The sequence below is a fragment of the Haemaphysalis longicornis genome, unplaced genomic scaffold (genome assembly GCF_048455015.1).
Source record: "Haemaphysalis longicornis isolate Haplotype H1 unplaced genomic scaffold, Haemaphysalis longicornis Haplotype H1 scaffold_4, whole genome shotgun sequence".
Lineage (NCBI taxonomy): Eukaryota > Metazoa > Arthropoda > Arachnida > Ixodida > Ixodidae > Haemaphysalis > Haemaphysalis longicornis.
Window position 1 is genome coordinate 72674111 of NW_027526361.1, and position 13706 is coordinate 72687816.

The window sequence follows — 13706 nt, forward strand, 5'->3', positions numbered from 1 at the left end:
AGAATTCGTCTTAACCGAGTTCATCTCAACCAACGGGAACTATTCGAAAATTGCGGGCCTAGCTAAAAATTTTATTACTATCATTCACAAGATCTTGAGCCTCCATTTTTTTATTTAGTGTAACAAGTTTATATTGAAATAATTAAACAGCTGCTGCAAAGCACTTGCTTTGTCATTACACAATAAAATGATATCACACAGCATAAAAGAAAACATTTTATTCAACATGAAGCACTTGTTTAACAAGTTGGGACTAGCGATGAAGCTGCAAAGTACAAAAGGTTTAGGCCAGGAACTTGCATAAACTTCAGTATCAATCCTCATCAAAAAAAAGGGGGGGGGAATGGGAACATGGCAGTTCATGTTGATTTATTCATAAACCTGACCAAACTTTGTGCATGTATGCAGTTAGCTATAACAAAGTCAGAACAGGAATCATCCTGTAGGCATCTTTTACGCTTTATGAGCTACGAATGTAACAAATACTAACAAATTCCTCCAAATATTTGTGCCATTGCACTCAGAATGAGCTATTGTGTCACAGAATCCATAATTCCAGCTTCAGTAGCCAATTCACAAAAAACACCAGAAATGCTTTTAATGCTTTTTTTATGGATGATGAGCAGAAAAAGTACAGTATTGGATGTAAATACCGAGGCACAAAAGCTGAAGAAATTTACCTCTATACCTTGTTTATTGCAAAGTATGCCCTATGGCATAATTGCCTCTAATTAGCTTCATAACGTGGTGAATTAGTGCAGTTGCATTTGCAACTCGGAAAGCATGCAAGATACCTGCAAACTGATTTCTGCCCACACTTTGGTGCATAAATACTGCAAGCTGTCTCCACTGCAATGTCCTGCTTGAAAAGCTGTAGGCACATCATGGGTTTGGATCGTTTCGAATAAATCAAAGCATGACGCCCATAAAGGGTGCTGTGACAAATATCAAGCTCCGTCTACAATTGCATATCATGAGGCAAAGCTGCTTTGGTCTGGTGCTCTCAAGCAAGCATACAAGGAAGGCAAGTAGTTGTACTCAAAGGGTGAGCCAGGCGTCAAAAAAATGCTGGGAAGCCGGAAATAGCTTCGATGCTAGCCGCAGAAGTACTTTGAACAAGTTATTTATTTACAGGACTCAATAATTTGCGAGAACTTGCGTACAAATAAGTTGCATTAAGTATAGTTATATGTACAATCATCAGAATATTGGTGACCGACAAGAAATAGAGATAACGCTGATTAACAAGGCGTTGCAGGGCTTGCGAACACGAGATTTGCAATGCAAGTGCGTCAAAAATCACTTCGCGCGCAATGATCGATCAAAAAGTTCGGCATGGAAGAGATCACGTTGCTTGGGGATTGCATCGAGTTACGGACTGCTTATTAATTAAATGCGCTGGGCTCAGGAACCTTGAATACGCAATCGGGCCTTACAAAAATGCAAGACGGAAAGAAAGACGTCGAGGGCAACACCTCGATTCTCGTCCATTTCCGAGAGCTGAAGGGTAATGCTCTGTCCACGCAAACGAGTAACGAAAAATAGCTGTTAGAGGGGCTTCTTCATGGCGTCCTCGATCTTGAGGGCGATGAACCTGGCCACCTCGGGGTCCCGGACGTGTATGATCTTGCCGGTCTCCTTGGAGCCGAAGAGGGCCTTCTTCTTGGGCTCCTTGAGCAGGATCTTGATGCCCTGGCTGGTGACTGTGGGTGGCTCCTTGACCTCGTCCCAGGAGTAGCTCCACTCCGTGTTCCACTGGCCGAACACGTCGCCCCGCAGCACAAACATCACCCGCCTGCGGTACACGGCAAACGTTACCGTCACGTCACAACAAGCAATGCGTGACACAGCTCTGGTGCATGCAACAATGTCCTCTATAAACTAAAACAGTCCTGACTCAGTCCCTAAAATCACAGCCACTACCGTGTATGCAGCCTTGAGTTTCATACAGTATGTGCAGAGAGAGAGGGATGGAGGCAAGCAAGCTTACACACACATTAGACTCCCCCCCCCCCTTCCCGCCCCCCCAAAAAGTCTGGTACAGTCGAACACGGATATATCGAACTCCAAGGGGATCGCGAAGTAGTTCGATATATGAAAAATTCGATATAAAAACTATGGGCTCTGAGACCTCACCTATGGGGGACGATCACTTACCGATCGTCGCATTCAAGAATGACAACTAATTCCGCACTCACGACGCAACAGGACGCTTTATTTCCGTGAAAAAAAAAATCGCTAATCTTGGCTGCTTCTTCGTCCTGGAAATGAAATTAAAGAAGCTAGTCTCGATCTTCTCGAGGCTGCACAACTAGAAAATTCCAGCAGTACGCTGCGCCTTCGCATACCATGCACATCACGCACGCAAAAGATGACCAGCGCGCACGTACCACAAGAACTTTGAAGGTAACAATTCCAAGGCTCTCTGAACGGACTCCAACAAAGCGCTCGCGATGGTCATCTCCGAGAGAAACAGTGATCTCCGAAAGGTGCGGGACAACTCGCCAAACAGCAGCAACAGCAGCAAAATGCAAAAGAAGGAGGAAGCCGGCAGCGCCTTCGTTCCCTCTTCCCTTTCCTGAGACGACATCGGGGGAGGACAGACCCAGAGAGAGAGAGAAAAAAAAAACCCTTTTTCGGCAAGCCGGGGAACGTACGCAGCCGCAAAACAACAACAACAAAAAAAAGGACGTGCGCAGTCGGGGCATCCCTACCTCGCACTGTCACATTTTCTGAGCGTTCGGGCTCGTGTGCCTAGAGAGATTTAGCATACCGGGCTGCGTCCGCTAACGCTACGGCGGCCGGTAACAGGGCCCGACTGGGCAAGCGCAAATTCGTTCTGGTAGGGGGGATTAGTTCCGCGAGCCAGTCTTCGCCATGCCCGCGCATTTCCTCCACATTCTCCTCAACCTCAATCGGGGGTGCAGCGACCGCCGAAGAGCACCTTCCAGCTCGCGCGGTATTCGATATACGCAATGTCGGGAAAAATACGGTTCGATATAAACGTACGAATTCCTATACTTTTACACCGAATTTTCAAGGGGATAATTTATGAGTTCGATATAGACAATAATTCGATATAGCCGTGTTCGATATATCCGTGTTCGACTGTATTTGTTTTTTCTGAATTTAGTTACACTACCGTCATCGTCCCAAACCTGCCGCTCGGAGCTCACGCCTGTCGAAGCTGCAGGAGAATGGCATCAGCCAGAAAATGGAGCAGAGGTGTTCTGGAAAGCAAGTCTTAAGGCGTCATTCTTCCAATTTAAAATAGAAGCAGTTTTCTTTATTGAGACGTTAACAAAAGTGGCACACTCTTGACTTCTTAGTGTGAAATGGTTGCAGGAAGAGCTACGGCATCTTTGCGAAATGTGGGCAACACAAACGGGATGCCACTTGCTTCTGAGTAAATTAGTAGGGCAATGAAACTTGCTAAATTTTAGTTTTGTTCTAGAGGGCATACTACATACATACTGCAATATCTCCCCGGACATTCGCATTACTCTTTGTTTTACAACCATTTTCCTGTTGTACCCCTTCTGGCATCACCTCCCTTCTGGGATCATAACGACCCCAACGACCTTCCTAGCACAGCAGCTAGAGCCCCGAGAAACTTCCCACGCACCTGTTTGTTACGAGCAGGATGTTCCTCCCCTCTTCGCAGATGTTCAGGTGGGAGACGTACACGTCGCTCTCTGCGTACTTCCCCTTGTCAACGTCCTGAAAGAGAACCAGCGGGCACTGCCCCTGAGCAAGCAGTACCACAGCCCTCTAAATGCAAGGGGTTGCAAGAAAACAACAAGTTTAAACAATCCTTTTCCTAACAAATACGCACATCTTTTAAATGCCGGTGAAGCTGCGCAATCTTCTACCTCCCTGTGACAAGCAAGCACACACAGTTATGCCATATACCAGGACTTCAACAAAAATATTTGCAGTGTTGTGCCATCCTGATCAAAGTACAGGTTAGTACTTTTGCATTTACAGGACTGAAAAATACTATGCAGTGTCGCTTCTTTTTTATGCTGGAAATTTCTCGTGTCTGCACGTGCGGTCCATCTTGAATGGGGAGCGAGGACTTCCGCTGTTATTGGGAAACGGGGTGAATCACCAAAGTTCCCCATGAATAGTGTAATCATTATCGCATACCTCTGGCTTTCCACGTGAGTGAAGAGTAGGGTGGTGCCTCCACCTGAAGCTACCACACCCCATCCCTGTACCGAATCTCTGTGTAATGTTTCCAGCGACTAAGCGAAAGCGGCTGGGGTCTTTGCAAGCAAACAAACCTGAAGCAGCCGGTTGCCTTGGGCCTCCATCAGGTTGTAGGGCCTGATGATCCCATCGGGCCTGATGAAGCGTGCCGGACGGACGGGCCGGACTTCGTCCATCACATCGGTGGCCCTGAGGGTGGGAACAAGGAAAGTAGGCATCTGTTCCCATTCTTCACATCACATTCCATTTTACATTCCACTTTAGCAACCGTGTGGCTACCAGAAGCATAGTGATGTCCACTATCTATGGACACCAGCATACCCTCTGACATACCGCTCGAAGTGACATTATAAGAGCAAGTTAATGCACATCAATTAAATTTCAAACCAGAAGATCAACTTTTGAACTTGATTTGCGCTTCCTGCACAGCCAGCTGCTGCAGAAGCAGAGCTATGACCGACCACAAAAGCAGAAGGGTCAATATGCGGGCAGCAAGACAGGCTGGATGAACACTCTCAATAGCCACACTACACTCAAAGTTCGTTTGAAGACGCTTTGAATCCTCTTTAAAGTGCCTGCCAGAAGCCACAACACCACTGCTTGGAAGCTTGTATATACGTAAGCACATTACACCAGAGGCACAGAATTCATTAAATAAAAAGGCAAGTGCCTTTTGAATGTCAATATGATGAGTTTAACATATTTTATCCCAATTGCACGTGCTGAAAAACAAGCTAAGTCTTCCTTATCCTTTCATTCATCTGAAAGTGAGGCTGCTATTCCTAGCTGGCCTTTTATGTAAATGCTCAAACTTTGCACTTTTCGTACATTAATTAAATAATTAACTCTATTCTTATATTTCCTTTAACCCCCATCACCGAGGGGCACAAAGGCTTTCTTCGTACCTCTTGACGGCGTCGAAGGAGCCGCTGGCAAAGTCGACGACACCAGCGGTGGGCCTGGCCACGGCACCAATGAGGCCCTTGCCGACGCCCTTGAAGAAGCCGCTGATGCCCTCTTCCTTAGCCCCCGCCACCGGCTTAGTCACTATGCCAGTCACCCCTTCGTAGACGCCCTGCACACCACAAAGTGCTTGGGTCAGTCAGGGAGGGGGGCTGTCGACCACTAGAGAGGCCGACCTACCATGACCAGGTCCCTGCCACCCTGGGCGATGCCTTCGGCGATGTCGTTGGGGCGGCGGTTCTGCTCGAGCCGGCGCCGCTTCTGGTAGTCCTCGTCCATGGTCAGCGCCGCTATGCCCTTGCCCAGGGTGCCCGTGATGCGCGACACCGCACCCGCCGCGCCACCTGCACGGGGGTGGGCACACAAGACGGTGTTGTTGGCAAGCAGAGCGGGAGTGGGCCTCAACATACAAATGTTGGCGCTTATTTTCATAAACTGCCGGCCCAAGCGCATTCTTTTGGCCACACCCGGCAAGGCTCGAAGGCACTGAAAGCTACGGAGCCTTATTTACACGGCTACAGATTCTACGAGAACTTGCAGCATCCAATTTGCCCTGCGATTCCTCAGGCCCTTTTTCACGACTAACAAGTGACCAAACATGCCACACGCCGGTGGGTTTGTGTTTCTCCTCCACTGTCCCAGCTCCTGCTACCAGGAACCGAAGAGCCCACTACCTTGTGCACAGCGGCACGATGCTTTGGCTGCCAGTACAGCACCTGTCCTCTTCAGACAAAACAAGCGCTTGCAGCCCACCGCCCATTTGTTCAGTAAAGCACAATCTTTGCGTTCGTGTGCTCGTTCAGAGTTGGGCACGAGAGAGGGAGAGGGGGAGGGAGAGAGGCCTCAGCCCAGCTCACCGACGGTGTGGCCGATGAGGCTGCGCACGCCCGTGGCCAGGCCCTCGGCGAACTCCTCGGGGCCCTGGATGGCCCCCTGCAGGGGCTCGTAGAAGAAGTCCCCGACGCCCGTCGTCAGGCCCGTCAGCAGGCCCACGGGGTTCCCGATCACGTCCAGGCCCAGCACCACCACGTAGATCTGCTTCAGCGTCTGCAGGTATGGCAGGGCGAACGAGGACTTGTAAGCAACTCAGCTCGCAGGAAGGGAACAACTACACTGAAACCTTGCTGACGAGCTTAAAGGGGCCATGCAGACAAAATACAAGTTTGTTTTATTCAAAATATTTAGTGTTTTATAGTGCCCCCAATGCTTGTCTAGCAGCAAATGATGTCGTCTTCACTGAGAAATTAAGTTAGGTTAAAATTTTGATTCTCCCACTAAACCGTGTGTTTCTATGACGTCTGCCATGAAGTCATAAGTGCGCGTATTCAAACCAACTTCCACTGCGTCATTCGGCTCTGCAGCCTTGCTTGCTGTCAGTCCTCCCAGATGGCGCATCATACTCAGCCACGGACGGATGTCCGCCGTTGCTTTGTTTTTGACCGTATTTGCAACTGGCTTGTTTTTGTTACTGTAGAAAGTAATCGTTTCGTGAAACATGGGGTATCCTTGACGAACAGGATTGTGTAAGACGACGTTGCTTACGCCATTCAGCCAGTGTCGTGTAAGACAACTCCAAAGTGGCGGACAGCTCTGCAGCTCAAACAAGCATAGTGCACATCAGTACTTCTATGCTATATGTGCATTTTCGCAACTTTCATTGCTTACCGCACCATTTTTACTGCTGTAAAATTAATATGCATTACATTTAAACTCACATAGCTCGCCGGCAAGTTACAAGCCCTGCCTAATTTGTGTTTGCCGGCCTCAGCCAATCGCACAGCTGGGCATATGACATCATAGGTTTTGTTGCGGTAAATGAGCTAGTGGTCGCATGGCCATTCCCTTTTTCCCTAATTATGTAGCTTATTTGAGCGAAGATTGCTTCAAAAGTGGTGTCAGTATATTTCTAACAAGGCAATCTTTCGAATGAACCACACTTGTTTTCTCTGCATGGCCCCTTTAAAAAACTCCCACTGAGTAACTCATATACAAGGTGTTGCGACGACAAAAGAGCACCTTCAACAATTTTTCTATGCTCATGCTCAAACTTTACACAAGGGTTGAATTTTGCGGTCGCATTCGGCATGTGATGTCTGACGTCAATTAGTAGGGATGGGCGAATATTCGGTATTGTCGAATATTCGATCGAATAGCTCTCTATTCGTTATTCGCTTCGATCCGAATGCAGGTATTCAATACAGTGTAGACCATTTATAACGTAACCGCTTATAGTGCGGGACCGGATATAACGCGGGTTTTTGCGACCACCGGTTTGCCTCCCATAGAACTCAATGCATAAGCATACCGCTTAAGATGCGGTTGGCCGAAGCACAATACCGTTTATAGTGCGGTTTTTCGGCGGGTCTGCTGACCGACCGTCGCAGCTGAGGCATCGTTTTAGGGTAGCAAAAGAAAAAATAAAGGATGAAATCGACCATCTGACGCAGCGTGCACCCCTTGCCCTCCTCTAACGTAGACACCCAAAGAAAAAAAAAAGGCACCCTTTAGTTCGTGCGTACCTGATAACCACAACTGACCTTGCTTGATGCACCTCGGGAGATAGCGACAGACTCCCCATCCGCGCGCGGCAAGTTGATTTTATCAATCGTGAACCGCATATGGCCCGTTTTCGAGCGCGAATCGTGCACATCGGCGTTGCGCGTGAGTTTTTTTGTTTTTTTCGTGCTCGTATCGACGATTCCGCGCTCGCGGTGGCTTCTTCGCGTGGCAGTGGGAGGAGCCTGACGACTTGCACCGATGGGGAGACGCGTACCTAATGGCGGGAGATTCGAAGCGCTCCGAGCCGGCTAGCCGCGCGAGCCGCGCCAGAGATGTTTAGGCTTACCACCGCGGTATTTTTTTATGGGCGCTTTCACAAGCAGCGTGGATGGCAGTTTATATTCCACTTTTCACCCACATTATTAGCTCTTTTCTTGCATGAGCATCTTCGCTTGCGCCCCGTGCGGCATTTCAGCGAGCGGTTAGAAGCGGTCGCTGGAACTTACTGGAACTGCCTGCACCGCTTCACGGCCAGTGCCGACGCCATGCTGCCGCCTCTTACCGCGCCGCCACACCACGCCAGTTGTATCCGCGCTGGCGTGCACTGCACGTTTTCACGATACCAAATCTACCAGGCGGTTCACGCTTTAGAACGTTGTTGCAGATAAGCCACCGCTCTTTCCCTTTCCGGACATTTGAGCCGCGCGAAGCCGCAGATTTCCACCACCAGTACGTTGCGCTGATAAGCAGCCGCCTTCGGCATCGTGAACACAAGGTGGGATGAAAAAAAAAAAAATCCCGCAGGCGTTCTTATCACGTTTTGCGGCATCTGTTTATAGACTCTAAAAACGCAGCCATGGTCTTTCAAAACAAACACAACGGAAGTTATCTGTTTATAGACTCTAAAAACGCAGCCATGGTCTTTCAAAACAAACACAACGGAAGTTAAAGCCGCGCTCGCCGTTTGTGATACTGCGCTTTTGCCCTGCAGCAGCGGCTGATGTTAAAAATAATACGAAATATATACCGTGCCTTTGTTTTTAAGTGCTGTCGTTTGAGTGATGATAAATATAAGTTGACTTGAGAGACAGGTGGCGATGTGGTTGAATTCGCGCGTGTTTTGGTTATAGTGCGGTACCGCTTATAGTGCGGATTTTTGCGGCTCCCGCGACATACGTTATAAGCGGTCTACACTGTATTTTCGAATTATTCGATGCTCCCGAATAGGAAGCTAAAAGCCAAGCTTTTCGGTCAATCTTTCCGAGAGTTACCCCAGGCTTGGCTCAAGACCCACCAACGCGGACATTTCTATTATCAGTGCCGGCACTGCCGAGTTGCTGCCTTGCCTAGAGGTTCGACGAAGCTCTCGGCCGCCAGCACACATTAGGTTAAAAAAAAAAGGCGGCACTGAAACGACACCGCTCCGAACATAGCGGCACCAAGCCAGCAGACTTGTACAGGCCGCCATTTTGAATAGGCATGCCGCCATTTTGAATACATGCCGCCATGAATACATGCCGCCATTTTGAATACAGCAAAGGAAAGCTGTGTGTAAGATTTTGCAATAAATGTTCAACTGGTAATAGTTTTGCACAATGCTGTGCCTACGTGAGTTCTAATTATTAGAAAAAATTGTGTACATTAGTCAGGTCACAAGTTGCTCATTTGTCTTTGTGATTTGCAATGTGTACTATTCGAACTATTCGATTCGAAATTATTCGACCAAATCACTATTCGCTTCGAATTCGCTTCGAACCTCAAAATCTATATTCGCCCATCCCTATCAATTAGCAAGTGTAAAAAATCAGAGCAGGGTATGTGTAAATCACCGACCTGGCGGAAGTAGTGGGTATAAGCTTCGTTCATCAGCTGGTGGGTGGTCAGGTAAGTGTTGCTCTTCTCAAAGTAGTCCAGCCTGGGACCGGGAAGAAAATAAGGGGGGGGGGGGGGAAGAGAAAACAAATACATAAGATCGTTGCATGCTCTACGCACATCACATCTTACCCCGACATGCAAAAACAGAATAAACCACTGCATACCTATCTCTACAAGGGACGTGCAAGTATTTAAGTTCCAAGCTCTACTTGAATAATGGTCGATCAAATACTTTGTTCTGAAGACAAATTTCTTAGATCAAAATTTATCAATAACTATAAACTTCAAACATAAATAAGTACTTCTCTCAACCCTTGCTACCAACCCGAGTTAACCCTTTCAGGGTCACGGACGTACATATACGTCCTCTGCAAACATCTTCAAAATGGTCAATAACGTATATGTACGTCATCGCTTGTATGCTTAAAAAGCGCGCCTTTTTCGCCAACTTCTCTTGCTTGACATGTGCTGCCACACTGCGGAAATACGTCAAATTATTTTTTTGCACTGATGACTCTTCTTTTTATTTTGTTATTATTTACTTCAGCGGCGCGCTGGCTATCGCTTGTGCATCCGGTAGTGAGGGGGCGCACTGGGTATCACCCACCGGGAACCCAGGCGCCTCTCGCTGCTTGCGCCTTCCACAGACCAAGGGAGCCTGCAAAACTGATGAGGCTCTTTTTTTTTGGTGTATATTTTATAGGAGCGGTGCGCCGTCTATTGCTCGCGCATCCGGTCGCACGCCAGCGCGCAGCAGCTGGTGTCGGTATCGTACTCCGAGCGTTTCCCGCTTTTTGCGCTTGCAAAACTGATGTCTATCTGATTTCGATTCACTCAAAAGATGCCGGCTTGTTGCTCTCTCGTTTTTATTTAGAATGTTTCTTGTGTTCCTCATGAATAAATCACATGTATGTAACAACACAAATGATTTTTTTGTCACTTTATGGTCACCCTAAAAAAATTACGATAATTTTTTCTCGAAATCCGAAGAATTTAAATCAGCAATAACAAAAATCGACCCTGGGGGGTCGCATTTGGCAAAAAAATTTGACCCCCAAAGGGTTAATTAGATAAAAAGAAATTTCATGTAAAAATTTAACTATTCATACTTGAATTTTTTTGCAAAATTCAGCAGTAACTGAGCTGAAACATTCTAATCCTTACATTCTGAGTTCCTGTAGAGACTGTGGCTGAGTGAAAAAATGCTTACAAATCTTGCACGGACACATCTAACAGCTCAACTCCAACACCACCACCCAAACAAGGCACCATTAAAATCAGGTTCCTCGTCATAGTAGCGGCTTTCACACCCTCAACCAACTTGCAACCATACGTCATTAGGATGCATCACTTAATTGGACAACTTTCAGCAATTTCAGCTGGAAGTACAACCTAACAGCAAATGGCCTCACAAAACAACTTGACCTATCTGGCTTTCCTCATTTCATTTCACCGTATCCTTGCTCTTAACAGTAAGCCATGCCATTGGTTTTAACTAGACCAACATCGTTCTCTATTTACCCCCAAATTTTATTGGTCCTTCTCCCTCTGGCAATTTTTTGGCCCCCACATCTACGTCTTTGCAAGAGTTTCAAAATGCCTTATCTAGACAATACCCAGCACTGCTGCTGCCTGCCGCCCCAGCCACCACTCAACCCGCCGCGGTGGCTCAGTGGCTAAGGCGTAGCGCCGCTAAGCACGAGGTCGCGGGTTCGATTCCTGGCCGCGGCGGCCGCTTTTCTGACGGAGGTGAAAAAGCAAAAACGCCCATGTGTGCGAGATTTCGGAGCACGTTAAAGATCCCCAGGTGTCCAAAATTAATCCAGAGCCCTCCACTACGACGCGCCTCATCGCCTGCGAAGCGTCGGTGCGTTAAACCCCACAATCAATCAATCAATCAGCCACTGCTCACTTGAGAACGGCATCCTGGATCTCGGTGAAGGTGACTCCAAAGCTCTGCAGGAGGAGGTTGAACAGGCCGGTGCCGCCCTTGTTGTCAGCCGAGAGCGAGAAGCTCAGGTGGAGCTGCAATGCACACGGTCGGTGCACGCTACGTCACAAGAACTGCACTGCTGCTCATTTTCCCATGGCGAGAGTTATAGGAACAGGCAAACCCATCACGTAAGCGCAATGAGGGCATACTAGCAGGAAAACGATCTTTCTTTGTGCGACAATTTCTACATCCCCCTTGCCCGGTGCATGGCAGGATTAAATCAAGGTGGGTCAGCAGCACACGTACACATTACAAACAGACACCTATATACACAGTGAAAATGGTTAGAATGAAGGTAAATGAACTCAATGCGGGGATCTGAAGACGAATCACTAAGAAGTTCAAATTACAAAGATGCGTGCCCACAAGTTGCGTTTAGAATGCAGAGTGCGTGCATGTGTGTGTGCACATGTGCATACATGCATGCATGTCTTTGTCTATGCGCGAAATGAGCATTGCACAAAACCCAAAACTATTCCTTTCCTACGGACACTCAATAACACCAAAAAGATTCGTTCATTGGTCTAAGATACAGAATAAAAATTATTTTCGGTGCAGAACTTCACAGCTTATCTTCAACATTACGTAGACAATGTTCAATAAACCTGCATGCACACCCAGACGCTACAAGCACACACACTCCTAGCTACGTTCCATCAGTAGGAGCTACCTTAATGGGTGAAAAGTGGAGCATGTCAAAGAAGTCCTTGACGCCTTGCTCAGAGAACTGCTCAGCAATCTCCTTCAGGCCACCACTGGTCATCATCCGGTCCTTCTCCATCAGCTCCTCCTGCAATATAGCACAGGATGCAGAGACGCTGCGACCTCAACTGGCGAACAGAACAGCATCAATTCCACTTCTTGTAAGGCTAACATACATGAGGTAGGGTGACGCTGAACTGTAAACACGTACTCTCGAAGAAGTAAAAAGGAAAAAAAAAAAAAAACACACACACACACAACTTGCTCAGACTCGTTCGTGCTAACCCTCTTTCATGAATAACTGACAGACATCTTCCACTCCCTCCTCTGTTTTCTACAGATATAAACAAAAAGTCAGCATATAATGCACTATATATTATATGCCTGACATCAACTTACATGGTTTGATTCCCTCTCATTGAGTGTGAGGAAAGAACCGATGGCATTGATGAAGCACTGGTCAATCCTGGCATGAAACTCTTGGACCAGAACCTTGCAGTACCTGAAGTTCATTGAACAGGATGGTTACACAGATGTCCTGGGGGAACAAATTGGCTAGAAGGCTCCCTGAACTGATGCAGCAATGCCGTGAACATCTGATTCAAAACCACTAGTTTACTTTTTATAATTTTTTCTTCTTGCACCTTCGACCATGTTGGTGCTCTCCCATAATTCCTTTCTTATTTCATTGCAGTTCTAATTCCATTTTATTTATTGCAGTTTAATTATTGCAGTTATTGCACTTATTTTATTGCAGTTCTAAACACATTTTTTGCATTGCAGACCGTCTCAAATCTGCATTGGTGCTGTCGTGAAATTGGCTCAACATTTTATTTCCTAATGAAATTTGTTATATTTTACCTCGTTGAAACAAGGTTCTAAATACATTGGTTTCTATGAGGACTTCCAAGAAAAATTACGTTTTGCATGTTATATCTATTACTTCATTATATCTTCTCTCATTATAACAGGGTTTAACTGTACATTTAAATTGCAAAAATCTTTTGAAAACAACAGCCCACACAAGCCTGTCGAGTAAATAAGCTCTCTGCTTTTAACTTTTTAATGAAGCATGATGCATGCATTATTTGCAGTGCCTCACAAGTCATCGAGTGCTGCCACAGAACATTGCATCTGGATGCAAGGCAAGGCTAACGTTGCAACATCGTGAGCATTATGTACATTCTCAAATGAAGCTCAAATGAAGCTATCTTGTATAACGTTCTTCTGCCTATGTTGCAAAAGAAGATTCATTATATTGGTGCAGTAGAGAATAGCCCTACAGAACAAGGAGGCAACTAAGAAGAAATACTTGCTTGAATTGGCGAATTTGCGAGTAGTCAAACTGTCGCATTATCACACTCGTCTCAAAGAAGGGCTTGGGAACTGCAGTGAAGAGAAAAGCAAGTGCAGGACGCAGTTATAAAAAAAAAAGTGTAACAACAAACCAGAAAGTTCATGG

The 13706-nt window shown here is 46.7% G+C and overlaps 1 protein-coding gene across 3 annotated transcripts in view; it reads right to left on the minus strand.

The window, feature by feature from the left end:
- Positions 1-203: 203 nt before the first annotated feature.
- The window catches only part of Vps13 (vacuolar protein sorting 13C), a 123427-nt gene continuing 109924 nt past the window's right edge, over positions 204-13706 (minus strand). For all 3 annotated transcript variants that reach the window (XM_077707058.1, XM_077707056.1, XM_077707057.1), the window contains 11 exons: positions 13561-13630; positions 12644-12746; positions 12213-12332; positions 11462-11574; positions 9508-9589; positions 6033-6222; positions 5356-5519; positions 5118-5287; positions 4287-4401; positions 3626-3720; positions 204-1795 (listed from right to left, as the gene is read on the minus strand). In XM_077707058.1, the coding sequence (XP_077563184.1) occupies positions 1549-1795; positions 3626-3720; positions 4287-4401; positions 5118-5287; positions 5356-5519; positions 6033-6222; positions 9508-9589; positions 11462-11574; positions 12213-12332; positions 12644-12746; positions 13561-13630 (1469 nt within the window). In that variant the 3' untranslated portion in view covers positions 204-1548. The remainder of the gene's footprint in view (positions 1796-3625; positions 3721-4286; positions 4402-5117; positions 5288-5355; positions 5520-6032; positions 6223-9507; positions 9590-11461; positions 11575-12212; positions 12333-12643; positions 12747-13560; positions 13631-13706) is intronic.